This window comes from Lepidochelys olivacea (genome assembly GCF_965140295.1).
Source record: "Lepidochelys olivacea isolate rLepOli2 genome assembly, chromosome: 10".
Lineage (NCBI taxonomy): Eukaryota > Metazoa > Chordata > Testudines > Cheloniidae > Lepidochelys > Lepidochelys olivacea.
The window spans coordinates 30,744,237-30,766,372 of NC_140420.1; the positions used below are offsets into that span (position 1 = coordinate 30,744,237).

At 53.4% G+C, this 22,136-nt stretch overlaps 1 protein-coding gene across 1 annotated transcript in view; it reads left to right on the forward strand.

Annotated features, from left to right (window-relative positions):
• SEPTIN12 (septin 12) overlaps positions 1-22,136 on the forward strand; it is a 67,903-nt gene that overhangs the window by 23,376 nt on the left and 22,391 nt on the right. The window contains exon 3 of the mRNA XM_084642277.1: positions 21,305-21,499. Coding sequence (XP_084498403.1) covers positions 21,305-21,499 — 195 coding nt within the window. The remainder of the gene's footprint in view (positions 1-21,304; positions 21,500-22,136) is intronic.

The window sequence follows — 22,136 nt, forward strand, 5'->3', positions numbered from 1 at the left end:
AAAGAGCAGAGTTGCTCAGCTGTGAAAATGGGTGGTGGGAAAGCGAGGGAGTGTGAGCTAAAAACTTTATCAAACCTCCCAAGAGTTCTCCATTTCTCCCGCTGCATGCAGAGAGCCATGGGTCTAATAGCTCTGTGTATACCAGTGCTTGGAGCATCTATTACCCTGCATTGTCCCTGCACTACCAAAAAATCTTCCTCTCTTGCCAAACTGCTGAGCTGGTCACCATTTTCCTTCTAAACATACGGGAGTTGTCAGCCGCTTTCCTCTGGCTCAGGTTACAAAACCAGGAAAGGCCCAAATATTCCTGGGCTGATGTGGGCTGCTTTGTCCAGCTCCTCATAGGCATAAACTGACACCGCCATCAGAGTGAGAACAGACTAGAAGTGACCAGCAGGCATGGAGCAGGCCCTGCCCCAGTGCGAGTGGGATGATAGAAGGGAGGTGGCTGTTGGCACAGATCACGCCCGGTGGGGTGTGTAAAGGGGACCCCTCCTCTCGATTTACTTAGGCTTGACTGAAACGGTTTAGGAATGCTTTCTGCTCCTTAGAGGCACCGAGAGGAAGTGGACCCTCAGAGGAGAAGTGTACTTAGCTATTTTGGTGTTTCTTCTTTCTCTTCCTTGCCTCTCTGCTCTGCCTTTCTACCTCTAACCTTCCACTGGCCTCACTTATGGAGCTGGGTGAGCCCTTCTGAAAATGCTGGCCTCTGCCTCCTGGATTCTGAACCAGGCCATGTGGGATGGCTGGATTCTGTGCCAGGCCACATTGGACGACTGGCATCTGTGCCAGGCCGTGCAGGGTGGCTGGTTTCTGACTTATTGATCCTATATAAATAACGTACAAAGCATCTCACCTTCTCAAAGTGCTTTACAAACAGCACGTGATAAAAGTTAATACAATGAGAAGAAAAGAGACTTCAGCTAACTGGAAAGCAGCTTGATTGCTGTGATCATCTCAGCCATTGTTATTAATTAGTAGTATTGCAGTACCACCTAGCCCGTCCTGGACACCGTTGTGCTAGGTGCTGTACAAACAGTTCCTTGCCCCAAAGACCTCACAGCGACAACTGATGGATACAGTTAGGGGAGCACAAGGAAACAATGAGACAACACAGGTCAGCATGACAGGCAGGGGTATTGGCGCCTAAGCACTGGCCAGTTTTGTGTTAGCATCATGGCAAAGGAGAGTTTTAAGGAGGGATTTGCAGGAGGCCAAACGAGGGAGCTCTGTGGAGGCTTACGGGGAGCTCCTTGAGGTGCTTTGGACACACTTGTGGAGCAGTCAGGCCCTGTGACGCTGCTGGGGAAGGAGTCGTCTTCTCGTTTTACAGAGAATGAAACTGATGTCCCAGTGCTGAGGGGCTGACTGGCAGAGGAGCTGAGTTTCTGCAGCACATATTGACTTTAATTGGTGCCATGGATGCTTAGCACTTCTGAGGAGCAGGCCCTCGGGGAAGGTCACCCAAGGTGAGCCAAATCTCCTGGCTCCCTGTCCTGTGCTCTGACCACTAGACAGTGCTAGGACACTGGATATGGAACAGTGATAAGGATGGCTGGGCTAAACACCCATTTGTGTTCCTATAATCTTAGGGCTTCTGTAGATCACACGCTGATTAAACCTTCATCAGTGATTAAATCATTGTAATAGAATGTGGCCCTGGGATTACTCACCTCCTGCCTGGAAAATAAAACAGCTCGAATTAGTCCCTGAACGGGTCTGTCCATAGGGAACCATTATTTTGCGACATTAGCTCTTAATGAGCAGCTTTTGGATGGATTTATGTGGGTTCCACAGCTGTTACTCCTTAGTCGCGGTGCTTGCACTAATCCATTGGGGCTTGGTTTTCTGAGCAGCGACTCTCATGGCGAGCTGGGAGAGCGAGTGGAGAGGTCGGCTGTGGTGGAATAACTAGCCATGTGTTTAGAGCCGGGGTGGGCTGCGCAGAAGCAGTACGTGGCACTAGCTGCAACCAGGGGAAGAGAGTCACCAGTGATGGCCTCAATTTTGCTCCCCTATTAGTCAGCAGGAGTTCTTCCGCTGATTTACAACACCCGTGGAGAGCTAATTCACCCCCCAGCAGCAGGGTGACAGGGGGCTGACGCTGTGATCAGCTCTGGCATCCCAGGTTCCCCTCTGAGCCGCGGCTGCTCCTTGCCCCAACCCGGCAGCTTGCGCATCAGCTTGCTTAAAACAGCCACTCTCCAGCCTAGTGGGGCGGGGGACAAAGGAGAACATGCAGCACCCTCCTTAGCCCCATGGCTCCCTTCGTTCTGAGCTCCACTGCCTTTAAGACGGCATCGCCGGAGCGCCGCTGCTCCTGAAGGGTCACCCCATGGTCCATCTGGTCTCAGACATGCACCGTTATACGAACTAACGTTCCTTTTTTGCCATGGCTCAGCCTTCCCGACAGGCCCCGCCTGCAGTAAGGGGCGAAGCCCCCTATGGTGCCAGCTCACGTGGCTGTGGCTTCCCACCTGGCACACCAACAAAGGGGATGCTCTTCTCATTTTCCAGACTCCCGTGTGATTGGCCCAGGTTGCCACCTGGCCAGTCCTGGGAGTTCTTTTCCCAAGTGACCTGGTTTCAGGGGGATCCAGACAGCCTTTTGGCAAGGGCCAGTCTTCAGGGGAGGATGCCAAAAGGCTGTCTGGATACCCCTGCTTGGTAAAGTTATAGGCACAGAGTTTAAGGCTGTCATCTAGTCTGACCGTCTGTCCATCACAGCCCTCTGAACCCCACACGCAAGCCCAGCAACCAGACATAGACCAGAGTATTACAGCCCCCAGCAGACTGCACTGTTGTGTTCGAATGACACGCGGGGGGGCGGGGGGGTGTAAAAAAAGCTGACCTTGGCCTGTAGGGGATGTGGTGGTCTGGATGGCCAATGACGATCGGGTTAGTGGGCTATGAACACTGACTCCCCCTCTCACCCCAACACAAAGTGGTCCCTATGGGCCAGGCTCGAAGGCTGTTGGGCAATATGGGGAAACCCAGGGCAGAGTGGATGGAAAGGGCCTCAAATTCCCCTCCCACGCTCTGAGAAGTGGAAGAAGGTCATGATGGAATTCACCAGTGCAGCAGGGAACTCCCTGCTCCACCAGCCCCTCTGGCTAGTTCTCGTCACCTCTGACTTGTCAGCAGGAGGAGGCTGTTTCTGTGCTGGGATTTACCTGACCAGGGGAAGTTTGGTTGGAGAATTTAGAGCTATGAGTAGCATCGAATGAGAATTCAGCACAGCCCAGTGAGGCGGGGCGAGTGAGTCCGAGGCCTGGAATGTAGACCTGGGCACACTTGTGCAGAGCACAGACCTACGCAGGCCCTGTCTGGCTCCTTCCATTGCCTGAGACCCTGCCCTAAAACACCTCCCTATGCCAGCTTCAGAGCCCAGCGCCCAATTTCCAGTGGTCCCGAATGGGCACCCTTCCCACTAGGGGAGCAAGGTGAGGCAGAGAAGATCCACCCCAGGGGTGCTCTCCCTAGAGGGGTAATGTGAGAGGACTGCGCAAAATGCCAGCTTCTCACACCACTTTTACACCTGTCTCATTCCATGGTCTGCAGTGGAGTCACTCCTGAATTGCACCAGTTTGAAGATCCCCCAGCACACACAGAGCTACACACACACAGCTACAGACACACACACAACAAGCACACAAAGCTGCACAAACGCACCCAACATACACACAGTTCCACAGATGCACACAGTTACGCACACAACACACACACGCGGCACACACCTCATTTCCTGGCCAAATTGGGCACTTTCGGACTTTCCCCTGAGCCATGTCTGCAGAGTGCTTAGATGTGAAGCGCCATTAGATGTGAAGGGTCACTATCATCTGTCTGTGTTCAGAGCATGCCCAGATCCTCTCTCCTCTACACAAAACTGACCGAAGCAGGGTACTTTCTTTGTGGAACATAGTGAATGAAAGCGGGATTTTCCACGCAGGTCTCGCAGGACCGGGTGACACTTACGGGGCTGACCAGAAGATTTTGTTACATATAATAACCTTCCTGCCTTTGCTCCCATTTCTCACCTCACCCTTCAGACCGAGCTTCCCTGCACAGTGGAGCTGCCTGTGTCTGCCATGTGCTGGATACTCACAATGGGTCAATCTCTAGAAGCTCAGAAACTGCTTCCTCTCAGGTTTCTGCCATTGACCATTGCTGAAGACAGGTTACAGCACTAGGTAGCTGGGCTGAGCTGAAATGGTAATTGCTATATTCCCACATACGGCCCCAACCCATGGGCCGGGATCCAAAATTGGATCCCCAGAATGCTTCAAAGGGTCGCATGCCAGCTCCTGAGGCTCCTGTCCCACAGGGCTGACTGGGCTCGCCTCCCTGCTCCAGGAACTGCAACCTCCGGGTTCCCAGCACCACGCAGGTTTGGCCCAGTCGTCATGACAACAGGAGTCCAAGTAGGCCAAATCGGAGTGAATGGCACTGCAACCCTGAGAGCCAGGACACAACTCCACTCTCACAAATTTGGTCCAGTCGGGGGGGCTGGGCCAAACCTGAGCAGTGCTGCAACCCCAGAGTTGCACTATCCAGAGTGGAGAGCCAAGTCCAGCCAGCCCCACAGCATAGGAGCTGCCACTGTGGGGTGAGTGCTGGGCAGGACCCGACCAAAACCGCCCCACCCCCCTGACTATTTATGGGGTCACGACAGGCCATAACAATTTACAAATGGGTCCGGAGCCCAGAAGGGTTGAGAACCATTGGTCTAGAGCAGGGGTGAGCAAACTTTTTGGCCTGAGGGCCACATCAGGGTTCTGAAACTGTATGGAGGGCTGGGTAGGGATGGCTGTGCCTCCCCAAACAGCCTCCCCACCCCCTATCTGCCCACTTCCCACCCCCTGACTGCACCCCTCAGAACCTCCAACCCATCCAACCCCCTCTGCTCCTTGTCCCCTGACCACCCTCTCCCATGACCCTCCACCCCTAACTGCCCCCCCAGGACCCCACCTCCTATCCAACCCCCCTGCTCCCTGTCCCCTGACTGCCCCAACCCCTATCCACACCCCAGCCCCTTGACAGCCCCCCCGGGAGTCCCACACCTATCCAACCGCCCCCTACTCCTTGTCCCCTGACTGCCCCCCAGGATCCCCTGCCCCTTATCCAACCCCCCTGCTCCTCACCCCCTTACCATGCCGCTCAGAGTAGCAGGACTGGCAGCCGCGCCACCCGGCAGGAGCTCGCAACCCCACCGTCCAGAGCGCTGGCAACATGGCGAGGTGAGGCTGTGGGAGAGGGGGGACAGCGGGGGAGGGGCCAGGGTCTAGCCTCCCGGCCGGGAGCTCAAGGGCCAGGCAGGACGGTCCCGCGGGCCATAGTTTGCCTACCTCTGGTCTAGAAGATAAGCAAAGAGGCGTATGTAAAGATTTACGGTTGTCTCAAGTTGGGCACCCAAAATTAACAGCCACATCTGACTTGCCTATGGTCACAAAGCAAGCGGCTGGGCTGAGAACCCACATCTCGTACTTCCCACCCCTGTGTTCATGTATTATTAACCACAGAGTCATGCTACCCCGAGTAGGCATAGCCACTGCTTTTGTCAGGGAGAGGGCGGGGCAGGTAGCCAGTGTTTCCCCTTTCTAAACAGATTGGAATAGAAAGAGACTAACCAGCTTGAGAGTGAGAATTGCTGTTTACTCAGCCCTGGCTCAGATAAAGAGGCTTGCCAGAGCACGTCCTGCATGCAGAGCAACCCTCCACTACCTGCAATCAACACTTAGCCGATGAGGACCAAACAGCAAGTGGGGCACCAAATTCCTGATGCCAACATGGTACCCCGTGCCCACCAAATCCTGCCTTTGCACCAGACCCAAGAAGCAAGAACCTCTAACAGTCACACAGTTCTGGGCAGTGTCAGTTACACTGGCATGTACCTGACTTTAACCCTGATCGCAGCCCCCTTGCAGCCAGTGGTCCCGGTCAAGGCATTTGGAAACTGAAATGGCAACTAAAAGAGACATCAGTACAATGGCAGAAAAAGGAAGGTGGCTATTCCTTTCTCGCACCCACACCCACACATGCGTGCGTGCTTTTAATGATCCCATTGCTGCAGCTGCAGGACTCCTGCATTTTTACTTCTCAGTCAGTCCCGCAAGTTTTTGAACACCCTTACACGTTTGCAAGGTGGTGTCTCCCTTCCCCTGTGCGTGGTTGTTTTGTCACACTGGTGGTGGCGGGTGCTTGGATGCAGCAGAGGTACTGGAGAGGGAGAGAGAGGAGTCCCCTGTGGCACTTGCCCTACAAAGCGTTGCACGTGGGCCCTGGGTGGGACTGTTGTGCTTGCAGCTTCTTGGGACTTGGCAGTATCCCTTTAAGAGAGGCCAATGTGACTTCACTGCTTCTTAGCAACCGTTGCATCACCTGTGCTCCGGTCCCGCCCCGGCACCATCTCCAGTCTCCCTGAGTTCAGTTAGTACTAGCTGGGCCCGAGGTTCCATGGCTGTTTGGGCAAGGAAAGAGTGCCACGCTTGGCTTGTGACATAACGTAAGAGAGCGGGGGGTGGGGAGCAGCCGTCTGGTCCTGGGAGCGAGTGTGGGGAAGGCGGGCTTGGGGGAGACAGGGGCAGGGACACACATCCCTGTGGGGGAGAGGGGAGTGAGAGGGGGCATGGGCACCCCTCCCAGCTGGGGGCAGAGGGGCTCAGGGGGAGAGAGGGGCTCGGGGGGACAGAAAGGCAGGGAGACAATTCCCCCAGGTAGGATAGAGGGGTGCTCTGAAGGATAATCTGCCCTGGTGTGATTGAGGGGTTCTCAGGGGATTAGAGATGAGTTGCCCCTCCCCAGGCTGGGACGAGGGGACCCCGGAGACTATCTGTCCCCTCCCCATGGGGCCCTGCAGGGGTTCCCATTCAGCTGCTGGTGTTTGGAGCCGGCCTCGCCCCAATACTCCATTTGAACAGTGATTAACCACCTTTGGGACTGAGCAAAGGGTGGGGGTTTTCCCATCCCCACGTCCGCCTCCTCTAAGGTCACAGCCCAGAGGAGTGTGCTGCTCTCCCCTGCTGATGGGCTCAGGTGTCTCCCTACTGACTCACTGCAGCGGAGGAGTTGTGTCCCGCACCCGGGACCCCAGCAGACCGAAGGGGCTAATTAAGCCCCTTACAGGGGTGGTGCATTCAGAAAGGATCCGTGACCTTTAGCTCTGCCATCCCTTCCTCCCCATGCTCTAGGCGAGACTGGGAGCTGCTCTTTGCCTGGATTCTCCCCCTCCCTCCCTTATTGCTGACACCTGTAAGAGTTTGGGGCTGGGTTGTTTTGTTGCCGGCAGTGATCAGCTGTTGGGGGCAAAGGGTGTTGTGGCATGCATAGGAGCTGCAATCTGCGAGCTCCTTGGGTGAGCTGCTCCATGGGCATGAGCGAGTGGGAGCAGTTGGGCTCAGTGTCTTTCCCCCTTCATCATCCCCCCCCCATCCTTTGCCCTCTCCCAGTCTTTTCCCCACCTCTGATTTCTCTGCCCTTCTCTTGTCACCCCCCTCCCAGACTTTCTCTCCTTGTGACCGTTTAGTCCATCCCAGGACTCGGAAATATGTGCGGTGGTGCTGGGCAGTGGAATAGGTGGGAAGGCTAGGAGAACCACCCAGGGTATAAAGTAGGGCTGTCAAGCGATTAAAAAAAGTAATTCCGATTAATCGCACTGTTAAACAATAATAGAATACCATTTATTTAAATATTTTTAATGTTTTCTACATTTTCAAATATATTGATTTCAATTACAACACAGAATACAAAGTGTACAGTGCTCACTTTATATTTATTTTTGATTACAAGTGTTTGCACTGTAAAAAGACAAATAGTATTTTTCAATTCACCTAATACAATCTCTTTATCATGAAAGTTGAACTTCCAAATATAGGATTAGGTACAAAAATACTGCATTCAAAAATAAAACAATGTAAAATTTTAGAGCTTGCAAGTCCACTCAGTCCTACTTCTTGTTCAGCCAATCACTCAGACAAACAAGTTTGTTTACATTTATGGGAGATACTGCTGCCTGCTTCTTGTTTACAATGTCACCAGAAAGTGAGAACAGGTGTTCTCATGGCACTGTTGTAGCCGGCCTTGCAAGATATTTATGTGCCAGATGTGCATGCTTCAGCCACCATTCCAGGGGACATGCGTCCATGTTGATGACTGGTTCTGCTCAAAAACCATCCAAAGCAGTGAGGACTGATGCACGTTTGTTTTCATTATCTGAGTCAGATGCCACCAACAGAGGTATCTGTTGGTGACTTGGGTTCTGTAATTTCCACATCTGAGTGTTGCTCTTTTAAGACTTCAGAAAGCATGCTCCCTACCTTGTCCCTCTCAGATTTTGAAAGGCACTTCAGATTCTTAAATCTTGGGTAGAGTGCTGTAGCTCTCTTTAGAAATCTCACACTGGTACCTTCTTTGCGTTTTGTGAAATCTGCAGTGAAAGTGTTCTTAAAATGAACAACATGTGCTGGATCATCATCCGAGAGTGCTATAACATGAAATATATGGCAAAATGCAGGAAAACAGAGCAAGGGACATACAATTCTCCGCCAAGGAGTTCAGTCACAAATTTAATTAACACATTATTTTTGTAACGTCACCATGGAAGCATGTCCTCTGGAATGGTGGCCAAAGCATAAAGAGGCATACCAATGTTTAGCATATCTGACACGTAAATACCTTGCAATGCCGGCTACAACAGTGCCATGTGAACGCCTATTCTCACTTTCTGGTGACATTGTAAATAAGAAGAGGGCAGAATTATCTCCTGTAAATGTAAACAAACTTGTTTGTTTTGCCGATTGGCTGAACAAGAAGTAGGACTGAGTGGACTTGTAGCCTCTGAAGTTTTACTTTGTTGTGTTTTTGAGTGCAGTTATATAACAAAAAAAATCTACATTTGTAAGTTGCACTTTCAGGACAAAGAGATTGCACTACAATACTTGTATGAGATGAATTGAAAAATACTATTTCTTCTGTGTATCGTTTTTACAGGGCAAATATTTGTAATCAAAATATACATTTTTTATTTCAATTACAACACAGCATACAAGATATATATGAAAATGTAGAAAAAATCCAAAATATTTAATAAATTTCAACTGGTAGTCTTGTTTAACAATGCAATTAAAACTGAAATTAATCGTGATTAATTTTTTTAATTGCGATTAATTTTTTTTAGTTAATCGTGTGAGTTAACTGCTATTAATCGATAGCCCTAGTATAAAGACTCCCCTTGGTGTTCCTTCCAGGTTCCACCGTCCTTGTACCAACAGGGTCACTACTCCTCTGCCCTCATTCCTTCCCCATCTGGCTCCTGGGGTGGTTGACTCTGGCTGCTGTGTTGATGGAGCAGGAGTGGGTAGGGGAGTGCGGTTTAGACAGTCCCGGTCTCCTTCAGTGTTGTCACAGCTGGTAGCAGTTACTGCCTGAAGGCACTGGTGTTGAAACTTCCTTCCTGGAAAGGCCACCTTACCCTATCAAGAAGACAGAGGGCACAGGCTTGCTGGATGTATCCTGCATGCACATGGATGTGTGTGAAATATTCACAACAGCATTCCATTTGGCTTCCAGTTTGTGAAAATGGCCAGATGATCAGTAACCCAGTCCAATTTTGAGGGAAATCCCTCTTTCTCTGAGTGACAGTGGAAAAAGTTTCCCCCACTCAACCATTGCCTTGGCTTCATCTTTGAATGTCAGCATTAGAAATCACACTTGCCCAAAGATTGTCATCTGCATCAAAATACGGTGTCTTTGCACGTGTTGGCGCAAAATCCCCTTCCCTCCCTCCTGTTCGTGGTCATTATGTGAACAGTGACACAGCCTCTGGCAGTGCAGAGATGGAACTTCTCGCACAACACTACTCCGTGCACACACGCTGAGGCTACCCACTGGCCGTGCTCTACAGCCTGCTACCTTTGGCTTGTTTGCTATCATACTGCATACATGGCTGTCCCTGTAGCCAGTCAGAGACCAGTGTCTTGCACTGTACGTCTGCTCCTACTGCTTTTCCAAGTCTAATGAGGGGAAAAGCGCCTGAATCTACAGGAGGGGGGTGGGTGAGGACTGGGAGATTGGGGCACCTGCAACCCAGGGTAAATACCCATCAGCATGATGCCTGTCTGAAGTGCTCTGCAATGAGCTTCACCTACTTTGTGTCCCAGGGCTGTAATGTTTGCTTGGAGCTGTGAGAAAGTAGAGAACTGGAAGCCCTGAGCAAACAGGCCCTTGGCGGAGTGGAATTCCCCTCCTCATGGCCGGGTCTCTCAGCACCCATGGCACAATGGCAGGAATGTAGTCCGTTCCTCTGTTGCGCCTTCCATGCCAGGAGACGCCAGAGGGTGGCTGAACTTGCCTGCCACTTGTTCGCCAGCTCCCCATCCCCAGCGCTGCCTCTCTTTCTTTAAACCTTTTCCTTGCTCTTTTCTTTCCTTGCCTCTCCCATAAGGCCCTTCTGCACGCTCCCTCCCTTTGCCGCTGCTCACGAAGATGTGTGGCAGGGACAATGTGGGGTGAGCTGAGGTTTAGAGGTTCAGAGGCAGGATGGTGTGGGTTGCAGCTGCAGGGTTTCTGAGGGCAGGAGGGTTAATGGCTTATCGTTGGCTGAAAAAGTCACTGCGCCCGAGCCCAGCCAGGCAAATGTCAAGCTATAAACACATTCTGCAGAAAGCTTCCTGCGCAGAGACCAAACCCAGGCTCTCCCTGCTGTTGTGGTGGGAAGGAAAGGGCCTCAGAAGTCTGACAGAGCAGCTGGGAGAGGTCTAGTGTCCGCCTAGGAGAGGACTTTCCATCTGCAGAGTGTGCCATCTTCCCCCGGGAGCTGATCCTGAAGAGCTCAGCAGCCTGTTTTCAAACGCAGCTGCCATGCCATGTTGGCGTGCCAAGCTCCAAGTCAGGCTCTTTGGGCTGGAGAAGAGGCTCCTGGTGGGATGATCTCGGAAGCACCTCGGTTGGATGCAGGCTTGGTGCTGGTCTCTCGCCCTGCCCTGCCTAGCCCTATCCTTGCACCCCTTGCTGCCCTGCTGCTTCTACCGTTCTCCAGCCCACGTTGGAACCCCTCCTGGTGCCAGTGACGTTCCCCTCCACCCTCGGCTCTCGTTCCCATGACAACGAGCTCAGTACAGCTCAGCACTCTTGATAGGAAGCCGAAACCACCAAGCAGGAAGCGCAGCATCGGTTTTGCCACCACCCGCTCTGGCCTGAGCGTCACACGCACGAGAAGCGGACGGCTCTGCCCCTGGAGCAGCCCACGCGTGCATAGGGGGCTGGAGAGACAGCCCTGCTCTGCCTAGGAGGTAACTGTCCTCTCCCTCTTTTTAACCCTGCTGCCTCGGGGGGGGGGGGGTCGGGGTGGAGGCAGTTGTGGACCACGTGAAACTGGGCTTACGAATAAGTGCATTGGGTTCCCCCCTGAGGCCTCTGCGGGGCTCTGGGGGTTTGGCCCATCTCTGTTTGTGGCATTTCTCCCTCGTGCGGTGGCAAGCTGAAAATGTGGTCTAGGTTACCCCAGCCAAGAAGGCTCTGAGGCATGAAGCCAGTCAGCGAAGAGACCCATTGACTGCAGGTTGCTGCTCGCTGCCTGCAGCCCTGGCTGACGTGTACAGTGTGATTTCAGTGTGGTCTGAGATCCCTGTAGGACTGTATAGGTAATTCAGGCCTGTTGTTACCTAGCGGTGAACCCGTGCCCTTCGTTCTCCTCTGGGGTCTGGGTAGTTACCAGCTCCATCTGCTCTCCACTGTGGTCGTGCAGCCAGTTATGCCTTACTGGGTCTGCACAGGTGCAGTGCATCTTACCTGGCGTGGTACTTCTTGGCACATGCAATGTCCAGGTGCAATGAGCCTGCCACGCAGCTGGGGGAGACGGTGTACCCAGGTGCAGTTTGCCTGCTGCACTGCCAGGTGCATAGAGATGCGGCACACCCATCACTTGGTCTGTCCTACCATACTCCACACACCCAGGTGCAATGTGCTCCTGGATGAAGCAGGTGTGTCCCAACATTGCATTCACTCCAGTGAAACGTGGCAGCCATTGGCAGAGCAACAGGGCAAGTGGCATTCTAGAACTGTCTGGAGGTAGTTGGGGTGGTGGAGGACCAGCGGTGATGGGTTAAACAAGTGCCGCTTTGGGGTGAAGGTGGCACTTGTTGGGGTTTCCTGTTTCCTCAAGTCACTAGAGAGCAGCTCAGCCTTTGATTCTCCAAGTTCCCGCAGCCGGGCCAGCCCAGCTGTGTGCTGTTCTCTGGCGGGGCTGGGGGACTCTCAGGTGTGATTTCCTTGTTCTTACCTCTTTCACAGTGTCACTTCTCTGGTGTGTCCTCGTCAGTCGCATGTCCTGCTCATGCCCTGTATTTCTGGGATGTAGCTGGGATTGGGGAGTGGTTGGTTGCACAGAAGGTTCATGCTGTTGGAACCAACTGCAAATAGAGGTCCTTAACATCAGGTGCTGGGCACATACTCCCCTCCCCCTGCCACCACCAGCCCTACCAGCACTGGGGGAGGCTGGGATAAAGGCAGCTTGCTGGGTGTTTGGGGGTGGGAGAAGTGCTGCCGGCTGCTGCGGGGATGCTAACAGTGAGCCACCAGAGTCGTGCACCCTTATTAAAAGGGATCAGAGAACTTGGGCTGGTGCAGGGGGAGCTGCTGCAGCAGGGAAGGGGCAGAGCAGGACTCTGACTTTCCCCAGCGGCCCCACGGGGGACCCTGGAGCCAAAGCATTTGAAGCAGGTGAGGAGCTGAGCCTCAGCTAGTCAGCCGTCGAAGTGCCCTGCAGCCTGAGCTCCGCAGTAGGAGACCGACGTGGTCCACGGGCTTCTTTGTTGTGGCACCAAAACTACAAGGCAGCACAGGGGCTGTTTTCTAGTCCAAAGCTCACCTGTCGACATCCTGTATCAGAGAGCATTGGAGGCCACGGAGACTGCATTTCCCCTTGGGAGGAAGGAGGTGGCTGGAAACTTGTGCTCTGCATGGACAGACCAGGCTTGCCTCCCTGTGAGCAGTCATGCCAGGAGCAGGCCCTCGCTGGAGTGGCTGTGACCAACAATACTGGTCAGCTCTTCTCTAAGCCCAGCCGCGCTGCTGCTCCCAGCCAGGCTGGCTCGCGACACTGAGCATGCCTGGGCAGTTGGGCAAACTTCTTGAATGGGTTTGTTGCTGAAGGAGGGAATCCCGGGTGGGGGGGGAGGAGGGGAGGATTATTACCATGCGGGTCATGTGTGACAGCCTTGATCCCTGTGGGGGAGCTGGCAGAGGGGAGGGGACTGTTCTGTGTACTGACAGACCAGATTGGGAGCCTCGCTGCACTCCCAAACCCGCAGGAGAGGGACTGTCCATGCTCCGCGCACTGCCCATGGAGCTGGGGAGCGGAGAGCACCCTGCACTGGCTGCCTTGTAGCCCTGGGCTGGGGATCTCGGCACCTCACAGACAGGTAGGACTCAGACAGTGGAAATGTTGGGGGAGGAACTATGGAGGTGGTAGACAAAGAGCTCAGGGAGGAGGAAAGATGCTGAATCTTCTCTCCGCGCTGCTCACCAGCCCCTTTGTCTCTGCCTCCAAGCAGGCAGGGGTCCTGGGCCCATCCCTGCTGGGGATGAGGGGCAGCCCTGCTAGAGGGGGGATGGGCTTTAATGGGCAGCCCTTGAATAGCTCTGGAGCCGTGATCTCCCACATGCTGCTACCCTTGGAGTCACAGCTGGGAGATGGGTCTGGTGGCGGGGGGGTGGGAGGGGGTCCTGAAGCTCAGCTTGTAGAGGGGATTACCTTGTGGAAATCTGTGTGCGTGCCAGGTGCCTATGCGGGGTGTGCATTGTGCACAGGTGGCTGATTACAGGCTGGGGATGCTCCCCTGGCAGGCCTTGGAACCGTAGAGCAGCCTAGCAGGGGCACTGCTCTTCTTTACCCCATGCTGCCTGCCATCTGGTGTCCCCAGTGTCCTCTCGGGGCTGTCAGGTCTCTGAATCCCGTGGTTGGTGTCAGGGTACAGGGAACGTGTCTGCTCACTCCTGCTGCAGCATGGTTCCCAGCCTCCCCCAGGACCTGGGACACTCGCCTCTCTCCCTTTGGAGATGCTCATTTAAGATGGCTCCACACCTTGGTCCTTATTGCTCTGAATGCCCATCTGTCCTACTGCCTGAAGATCCATGGGGTGGGGGGGGAGGCAGAACAAGTCCCGCCTGATCTGCAGGTGCGAGCAGGTGAGCAGGAGCATCCTGTAGCCTCCCTACAGCCACCTGGCATCCTAGTAATCTAGCCTGCCCCTGGAGACTATGCATTGAGATGGGTGCTTTGAATTTTGGTGTATGGGTCTTAAGATGAGGACAGGGGCAACATGTTTAGCCAGACCCTGGGCTGGAATTCCCACCTGGACTGATGACCTGTGCTGGTCTGCCATACTGGTACTATGGAGCCACCAGGCATTGTGGGCTGGCCTGGTCCTTATTGTCCTTAACCCAAAACTCAGCAACCCTTTAGGTAGCCCCTCTAGCAGCACTGTTTGGCTGAGATCAGAGTATTGGGTGAGTGGTGGCTGGGGCTGGTGTGAGACCCCCAGAAAGGGAGCTGGGCACTCATGGGGGTGAGAGACCAGCAGGTTGCCTGGGTGCGGGTTGGGATGGATGGATTATTTCGTTATTTCTGCTTCTTATCCATGATGGTGAGTGGGGGGCCGTGCTGGGCGCTGGTCTACATGGAGAGGGTTGGGCAGGACAGTTGTGGGACTGGTGGTTGCTTATGATGGACATTGTTACCTGCCCTGGGGGTTCTTATTCAGGCCCCTAGCTGCCACCCCCCAGTGAGCACCTTTGGGCAGCGGAGAAGGCTGAACAAGGCTGCTGTGCACTGGCATATGGAGGACCCAAGGGAATAGTTGGTGTGATGAGTTGGTGTGCCCCTCACTGCTGTGGCGTGCAGGGGAGGGGAGACAGGAAGAAACCATCACACTTGTCAGTGCAAGAGGTGTAAATCAAAGGCAAGACGTTTGGACTCAATTCCTTTGGGGTATCAATTCCCAGGAGTGCAAGGTGCTAGCGAGCAAGGCTCTGGTTCGCTGTTCGGGCTGTTGAATGCTGAGTTGCTGGCTAGCACAGTTAATGCCATCCTGGATTTGATAAAGGATGAGGCCCCGTCTTTGTGTGCATAATCAAGATGACCCTGCAGACGCCTCGTTGGGACGGTAGTGATTAAATAGCCAAGGGCTAGCAGTGCTAGATAATTGTAATGTCCAGGTAGATGACAATCCGGGCATGGTTCAGATTTCCGTGACTGCCAGAACAGCAATTGGACTGCTTTGAGTGGCTGTCAGCTCCCTTGAAAGACTGTCTGTGTTGGGTCTGGTTTTGAATTGGGAGCGCATGTTGGAGGAGGCATTGATGCTACCCTCCGGCATGGACCTCCGGCGTGGTCTCTTAGTTTTGAGGTTGGGGCACACCACTCCTTACAAAGCCAATGGCCTGTTTTGGTGGCCCACCTTGAGAGGTTGAGGACACCATTGACGCCACAGATAAGGCTGTTCAATCAGGCCACTCTGTTGATGGTTGAGGATTTCATCATCTGTCTTTCATCCCTCCCCTCATTGCTCCAGTGGCCCTGAAATATCCTCTGTGCTGGCCTTGCCCTCACAGTCACCATGGTTTACTGATGACCTGTAAGAGGGGAGACAGCTAGCATGCTGGTGGCAGCGGTCCTGTGCTAAGTCCAATGGAACATGTGCCCTATGGCTGTACAGGAAGCAATGGCTTCTTCACTTCCATCATAGCAGCCACACAACTGTCCCGAGTGGCAGATAGCTTGGCGAATCCTCGCTGCGTCCACTGGGTTATCCGACCGACTTTTCCCACCAAGAAAAATTTTGCAGAGAAATGTGTTTGAGTCCAGCTGTCTACGCCGTGGAAACAGCGCTGTGTGTTGAGGGAAGTAAAAGTGCATCGTCTTCTGCCGCGGGTGTCGCTCACTGAGGTGGCGAAAGTGCCAGCATTACAAGTCGTGAGCTGGAGCCTTGTCCTTCCTGCCGGTGAAGGCTCGCGGGGAAGTACGGGATCCACTGTGGGTCAAGGCTGTCAACAAGTGCCCGTAGCTCTTAAGGAATCGACGATGAGGGCCATGCTCAAGAAACCAATTTCTGACACTGACAATCTGGCCGACTACTGACCTATGGCACGTCTCCTATGTTTAGACAAGGAGATGTGTGCGCTGGGGCAACTCTGGTGGCTTCTTGGTATCTCAGACTTGCTAGCTTCAGTTAATCAAGGTATGGGATTGGAACTGCACCAGCTGAATTCATTGATGATCTCCTCCTAACGATGGAGGAAAACAAGTTGATTGTGCCAGTTCTCTCAGACTTGTTGTCAGCCTTTGATGCCATTCATAATGAGGTTTTTGCTGACATACTTGCAGACCTGGGGGAGAGGATCCATCATTACCTTTCAGAATAGCAGTGGGAAGTCATTCCTCTGCCCAAGGCGTTGTCTTGTGAGGGATCCCGGTGACCAACATTGTCACTGCTTCTGCTCCATGTGTATATGAGGCTGCTGGGAGAGTTAATGAACAGGCCTTGGATTGCTGTTGACCCCTAGCTCTGCATCTCTCACCTCTGACCTGAGCAGAGCAGAAGAATGAAATAGCCAATGGCTAGATGAGCTTTCCTTAGAGCTTTTCTAAATACAGAAATTGTTCTGACTTAAACTAAAGTTGTGATGATACACTGAGTTAGTTAAATGTACAGGTGCAAGCTAACCCAATGTAAACCAGGTGTAGACTAACATGAGTGTCCACACACAATGAGGTACCCATTGAAAGTAGTGCCTAGTAGTTAAACCAAAGCAACCCTTCTGTAGGCCAGGCCTTTGATGAGGGCTTACCGGCTGTGACACAGTCCAGAGAAGAGAAGGCTGGCTTGAGTGAGGGACCGTGTCTGTCAAACAGGTGCCTGAGTTTCGCGCGGTGTTAGATCCTGGGCCCCTCCTGGATGTGTCTTTGGCCAACAGTTCTGGTATTTTCCTCTGCACCTGGCGAAGTGAATGCGACCTCTTGTCTCTGAAGCAGGGTCCTTGCCACTAGTATCCACACCCTTGTCACCTTGAGGCTAGACTGCTGTAATGTGCTCTGCATTGGGCTGCACCCCAAGACCATCCAGAACCTGAAGTTAGTGCAGAATCCCACAGCCTGCTCCGTACTTTCATTAAATCAGTGCTCTGGGAGGTGTACCGGCTTCCAGGTGGGATTCAAGGCATTGGGTTTAACCTCGGAAGCGCTATATGGTCTCGGACCTGGAAACCACGCCATGATGTACTGCCACAGTTGAGATCTGCTGTGGTGCTTGAACACTGCCAGTATAAATGAGGGAGCTACCAACAGTATGTTTTCCAAGAGGTGTCCTCAGGTTTGGAATCTGCTCCTTCGATCTGCCAGAGCAAGCCCATCTTTGTTTAGGGAGGGCGTGGGCTGAGGTTTGGAGAGGCTTCATGGCTGCATATGTCTGGCCAGCATTTGTACTGTGCGGCTTGACTTGTGGTAGGCACCCAGAAATGTAGGCTGAGATTCAAAGGTCTTAATTCTCTGGCAGGTGAGTGTTCCCAGCACAAAGTGCCATCCATGATGCTGGGTTAAGTGCTCTTGTTGGCACAGGGCCTGACTGGCCCAGAGTTGAGGCCCATCAATGAGATGGTGGGGGGGAAGCGTGCACTGCTTTTGCCCACGCTATGTCTTTTCTGAAGGTTATAGACAGGTTCAGAGCTGTTAATTTAGCCTGTTCCATGGAGCTCCCAATGCTCCATGCCAACTTCTTAGAAGTTTGGTGACTCCTGTGCATATGTTTCCCTTCCCCACATGCCAGCCATCTGGTTTCAGTATGACTCTGAAATCCAGTGCAAAGAGCTTTTCACGCAGCATTTGCATCTGAGCCTGAACCGAGCTGTTTAAAAAATCCAGACCCTGCCTCAGTATGAAATCTCTCCTGACTCCTGCACTAGAGCGCCTGGGCTAAATTTGCAAGCTTCTCGGCGCGCCCCAAGCCCCTAGCCAGATCTTGCGAGCTTGTCACTACTCAAGAAGCATGTGTTGATGAACTCTGAGCCATTGTCCCAGCCTTGGCTGTGTCTGAGAGGTTGCCAGGGCAGCTGGAAAGAGGTGCTTCTCTCTCCACATCCCCTCTTTCTCCCAGTGTGTACAACCCATAATCTGGGAGGGAGCCAAATCCCACGCTACATCTGGATAACAGTGCAAAGGCTCAGGAGTAAAACTGCAAACGCCGCTCGGTCAGCCCCATGCCTTTCCCCCTCTGCTGCAGCAAACAGCAAAAACTGTGCAAAGTAACTGGGGCCACTGCTGTCCTGTGTCATGATCCCTTTGCTGCATGGTCAATGATCATGCCACATTTGTGCGATGGCTGCTACTCTCTCACACTATTCTGTATCTGACCCATGCATCATTGTAGATAGAAGGGAGTGAGAAGCACAAGCTGCATCTAAGGGCCACCAAGAAGATAGTCCAAAACAGGAGGCACAGGGCCCCAGGGGGCAGGAGAGCACCCAGGTATTATGTGTCCCAGTGATTATCCTTGAGACCCTCCTAGTGGCTCTGGGCGTGAGTGTCAGTCATCTGTGCTGTGCACCAACAAGGAAATATCCTGCCAAAGCGATCTGGTTATTGGTCAGGCAGAGGCTGGCCCAGAAGGCATTCAGCAGTCTTGCCTCATGCCTGTCTCTAGTGACTTGTAAAAATCTCAGGTCCAGAGCTGGAGACTTGAGTGCTCAGGCATCCTGTCCCCAGAGTACCTTGTGACCTCACCTGCCACCTACAGGAAGAGGCTGCAGCACGAAGGTTTCTTGGCGTATGGGCGGGATCTGGGTCCTGTTGTGCTCTCTCTCTCTGCCAGGCAGTGTTTGTAGAATAAAATGTTCACTTGCTATGGCCCGGCATCCTGGGTATAAATTAAAGCTGGGGGGTGTCTTCTAATTCAGCAAAAGCAGGGACTGTCTCTTTTAGTGTGCGAAGTGGGGAGGGGAAGAATGGGCCCAGGGTTAGGGTGCTAGCCCAGCAGTTGGCAGACGGGATTCAATTTTGGGTTCTGCCACAGGCTCCCTGTGTGACCTCGGTCAAGTCCCTTGGCCTCTCTGTGAAAGTTTCCCCATCTGTCGAATGGGGATAATAGCAGTGCCCTATTACCTACACAGGGTAATACATTAACGATTGTGTGGGGCTCAGATACTATGGTGAGGGGGGCATATTAGTGCCTTTGGTAGTCAGACACAGCACCAAGCAAAATGTGAGTGTATTGGAGGCTTCCCAGTACTACTGTAATACGTGTAATATAAGCTCCTCCTCAATCCAATGGTGACACGTTGTAAAGGTTAATTTGCTTTGCTAGGCACATTCCTGTGTGCCATTGATGGGAAACCTTTATTGGTCCTGCCACCAACCGTCACCGCCCTTCTGCTGGTCACAGAGCCATAGAGGTCTGAGATTGAGCCAGGGTGGGGGAAGTGTGCTCTCTAGTCCATCGTCTGGCACCAGAGGAACTAGATGCTGCCTATGTTTCTGCTTGGACTTGACGGTAGTGTCTGGGATATTCGCCCTCCCGCTTTGTGTGCGTCACCATGGCACTTCCATGGGACTCTCCATTATCCTTCATGTGGCTGGAATCCTCAATCTGCGAACCCAGCTGTGGTTGTGTGGCCAGCTGGCCATGTGCCCTGGCAGGGCGAACTCATTCAGACCCTGACCTCCTTGTGTTTGTACAGCACCAAGCGCAGCAGGGCTCCAAGCTTGGTTGGCAGCCCCTACATGCTATCATAAGGCATGTAATAAATGAGTCAGGTTGTGCTTGCTACCTGGTAGCAACGGCCATGCCCCGGTGAGAATACCAGTCTCCCATGTTGATGTCGGGGCAATCTGTGCTGGGATCCTCAGCCCCCTTCCACCCGTTAACCCAGTCTGCTCCCCGCGCAGTAGCCAGTCGGGTTCTACTGCTGATACTCCGTTATCGCCGAGTTGCAAAGTGGGTTCCTGTGGCTTTTGCACCCCCTGGAGAATCTGCCCTTGAGAAACTGCTGCTGCACACAGTGGGCTGGGCTGCTTGCACGTACTGTGGAGGCCTGTCAGGGTAATCGCACCAAATCCCAGCCCTGCCCACGGGTTGGAACAATCGGGTACCATGCGCCCAGGCGCTTTGGGGTGCAGCCTGTGGTGGGACCGTTGGAACTAGACTGAGCACAGCCCTAGTACGTCACAGCGGGGAGGATGGTTGAGGTGCTGCGCACAACAGAAAGGGTTTACGGCAGCGCGTATTTTGGGCCCCTTTGTGGGGGTGGTGACAGAAACAGAACCTCGTGATTTAAGGCAGTTCTCACTCCAAGCCTCAGCCCCCAATCTCTAGATTTACCTGCTAACCCCCTGCTGTTAGCTCCAGATATGTAAATACATGCTGGCCTCCAGAGACTGTCTCCAACCAGCCAGGCCCTGCAGAAAGCGTAAACGGGACTGGGGGAGTTTCACTTCCTCAGCCATTTTTGCAAAATGAATGTTTTCAGACTCCTGAGCTGCAAGCTGGAGCAAGGCCTGACCCGCGGCAGTCTCTGAGCCTCTGCACTTACAGGGCACTTTGTGATGTCCTGTTGGTTCTAGCGTGCCAGTGGCAGGGCACGGTGTGTGGAACGGGGAGGATCCTGCCAGACACTGCTGCCCTTCCTGTTTCTCTGGCTGGGGCTGAGCTCAGGTGGATTCTGAGCAGGCGAGAGACTGACAGAGCAAACACACAGGCTGCAGTCAGACCTGTGCTCCCTTCAGGGTGGGTATCTCCTGGAAGCCTTCTGCAGTTTTGGCCTTCTCTTCAGAGGCCTCTTTGCTGTCCTCTAGAATCCCAGATGGTGCAGCACAGCCCCCTGCTCTGCCATCCTCTCCTTTGCTCTTGGAAGCATGGTAGATGGGGGCCAGCTGTACAGCTCCTGGAGGACAGACTGGGAAACTAGCTGCAAAGCTGCAGAGTGGTCCAGGTCATGAGCTCATCAAGAGAGGTGCCACCCCCTAATGCCAGCCCTGCACTTGCAACCCCCTAAACCCATCCTATGACCCTCCCCCAGGTTGAGAAACACTGATCTAGATGAGTTGAGTCCCCCGGAAGACCTGCCTAACCCCAGGGATATGTGTGCCCCTAGGTGAGAAGCACTGCTCTAGAATCCTTATTAACAAATTTATTTTTGGGCACAGGGGTTGGCTCTAATGATTTTTAGATTATTCCTAACCTCAACGCATTTGTGTGTTTTTGTTTGTATCACTTGGTGAAGCCGCCAAGTATCTAACTCAGGAATCTCCTTCCCCTACCAGGGAGTAGCCTGGAGCCAGGGTGTATCAGCATGGAGGGGCAGCCCGTCCAGCCAGTGCCCGAGGAGACGCCCCGCAATGCTAACCCGGCCAACGTGGGGCTGGAGCTCTTTGGCTACGTGGGCATCGAGGCGGTGCTGGATCAGATGAGGATCAAGACCATGAAAACAGGCTTCGAATTCAACCTCATGGTTGTAGGTGAGCGCTGGGTTTAACTCCCATGGTGGACTGCTCCCCCTCTCTCTGGGCTTTGCAGAGGGATGCTGATGGGGGCGCTGTGGTGGGGAAACCCGCACTGCTGGAGTCCCAGCTGGTCCTGTCACCTGGCCAGGATCTAACACCATTGCTGTGCTCTGTGAACATGAACCATGGCTCTGTTCTCACCTTGGTCACAGCAGGCGCCTGGCAGAGGGAGGGAGGCACAGGCAGCTGACAGGCATTCCTGGCCTGTGTCACATGGTGCCATGCAGCCCCCAGCTTAGGGCAGCAGTTCTGATGATCCTGCAAAGCTGGCAAAGGGCAGAGAGGATGCCTGGGATGTGGTGTTAACACCTTCTTGGTAAATAAAGGGCCCTGTCCCAGCTCAGGTGCTTCCTCCTGGAGTGAAGGCTGCAGCTTTGCGTGTGGTGGGGCATGCATTCTTCTCTCTCTGCTGGGAGATGTGTATGTCCCTCGCGCCCGCTGTCTGTGGGGGTCATTCTCTCAAGGGTCTCCTCTCTGCTCTCTCCCTCTTTCAGCTGCTGGGATGTTGTGTGCTAGTTACCCTCTCTCTCTGCATCCATCACAGCATGACATCCTCTGTCCCTTTCCACCTAGCAGGGATGCTTCCTACTAG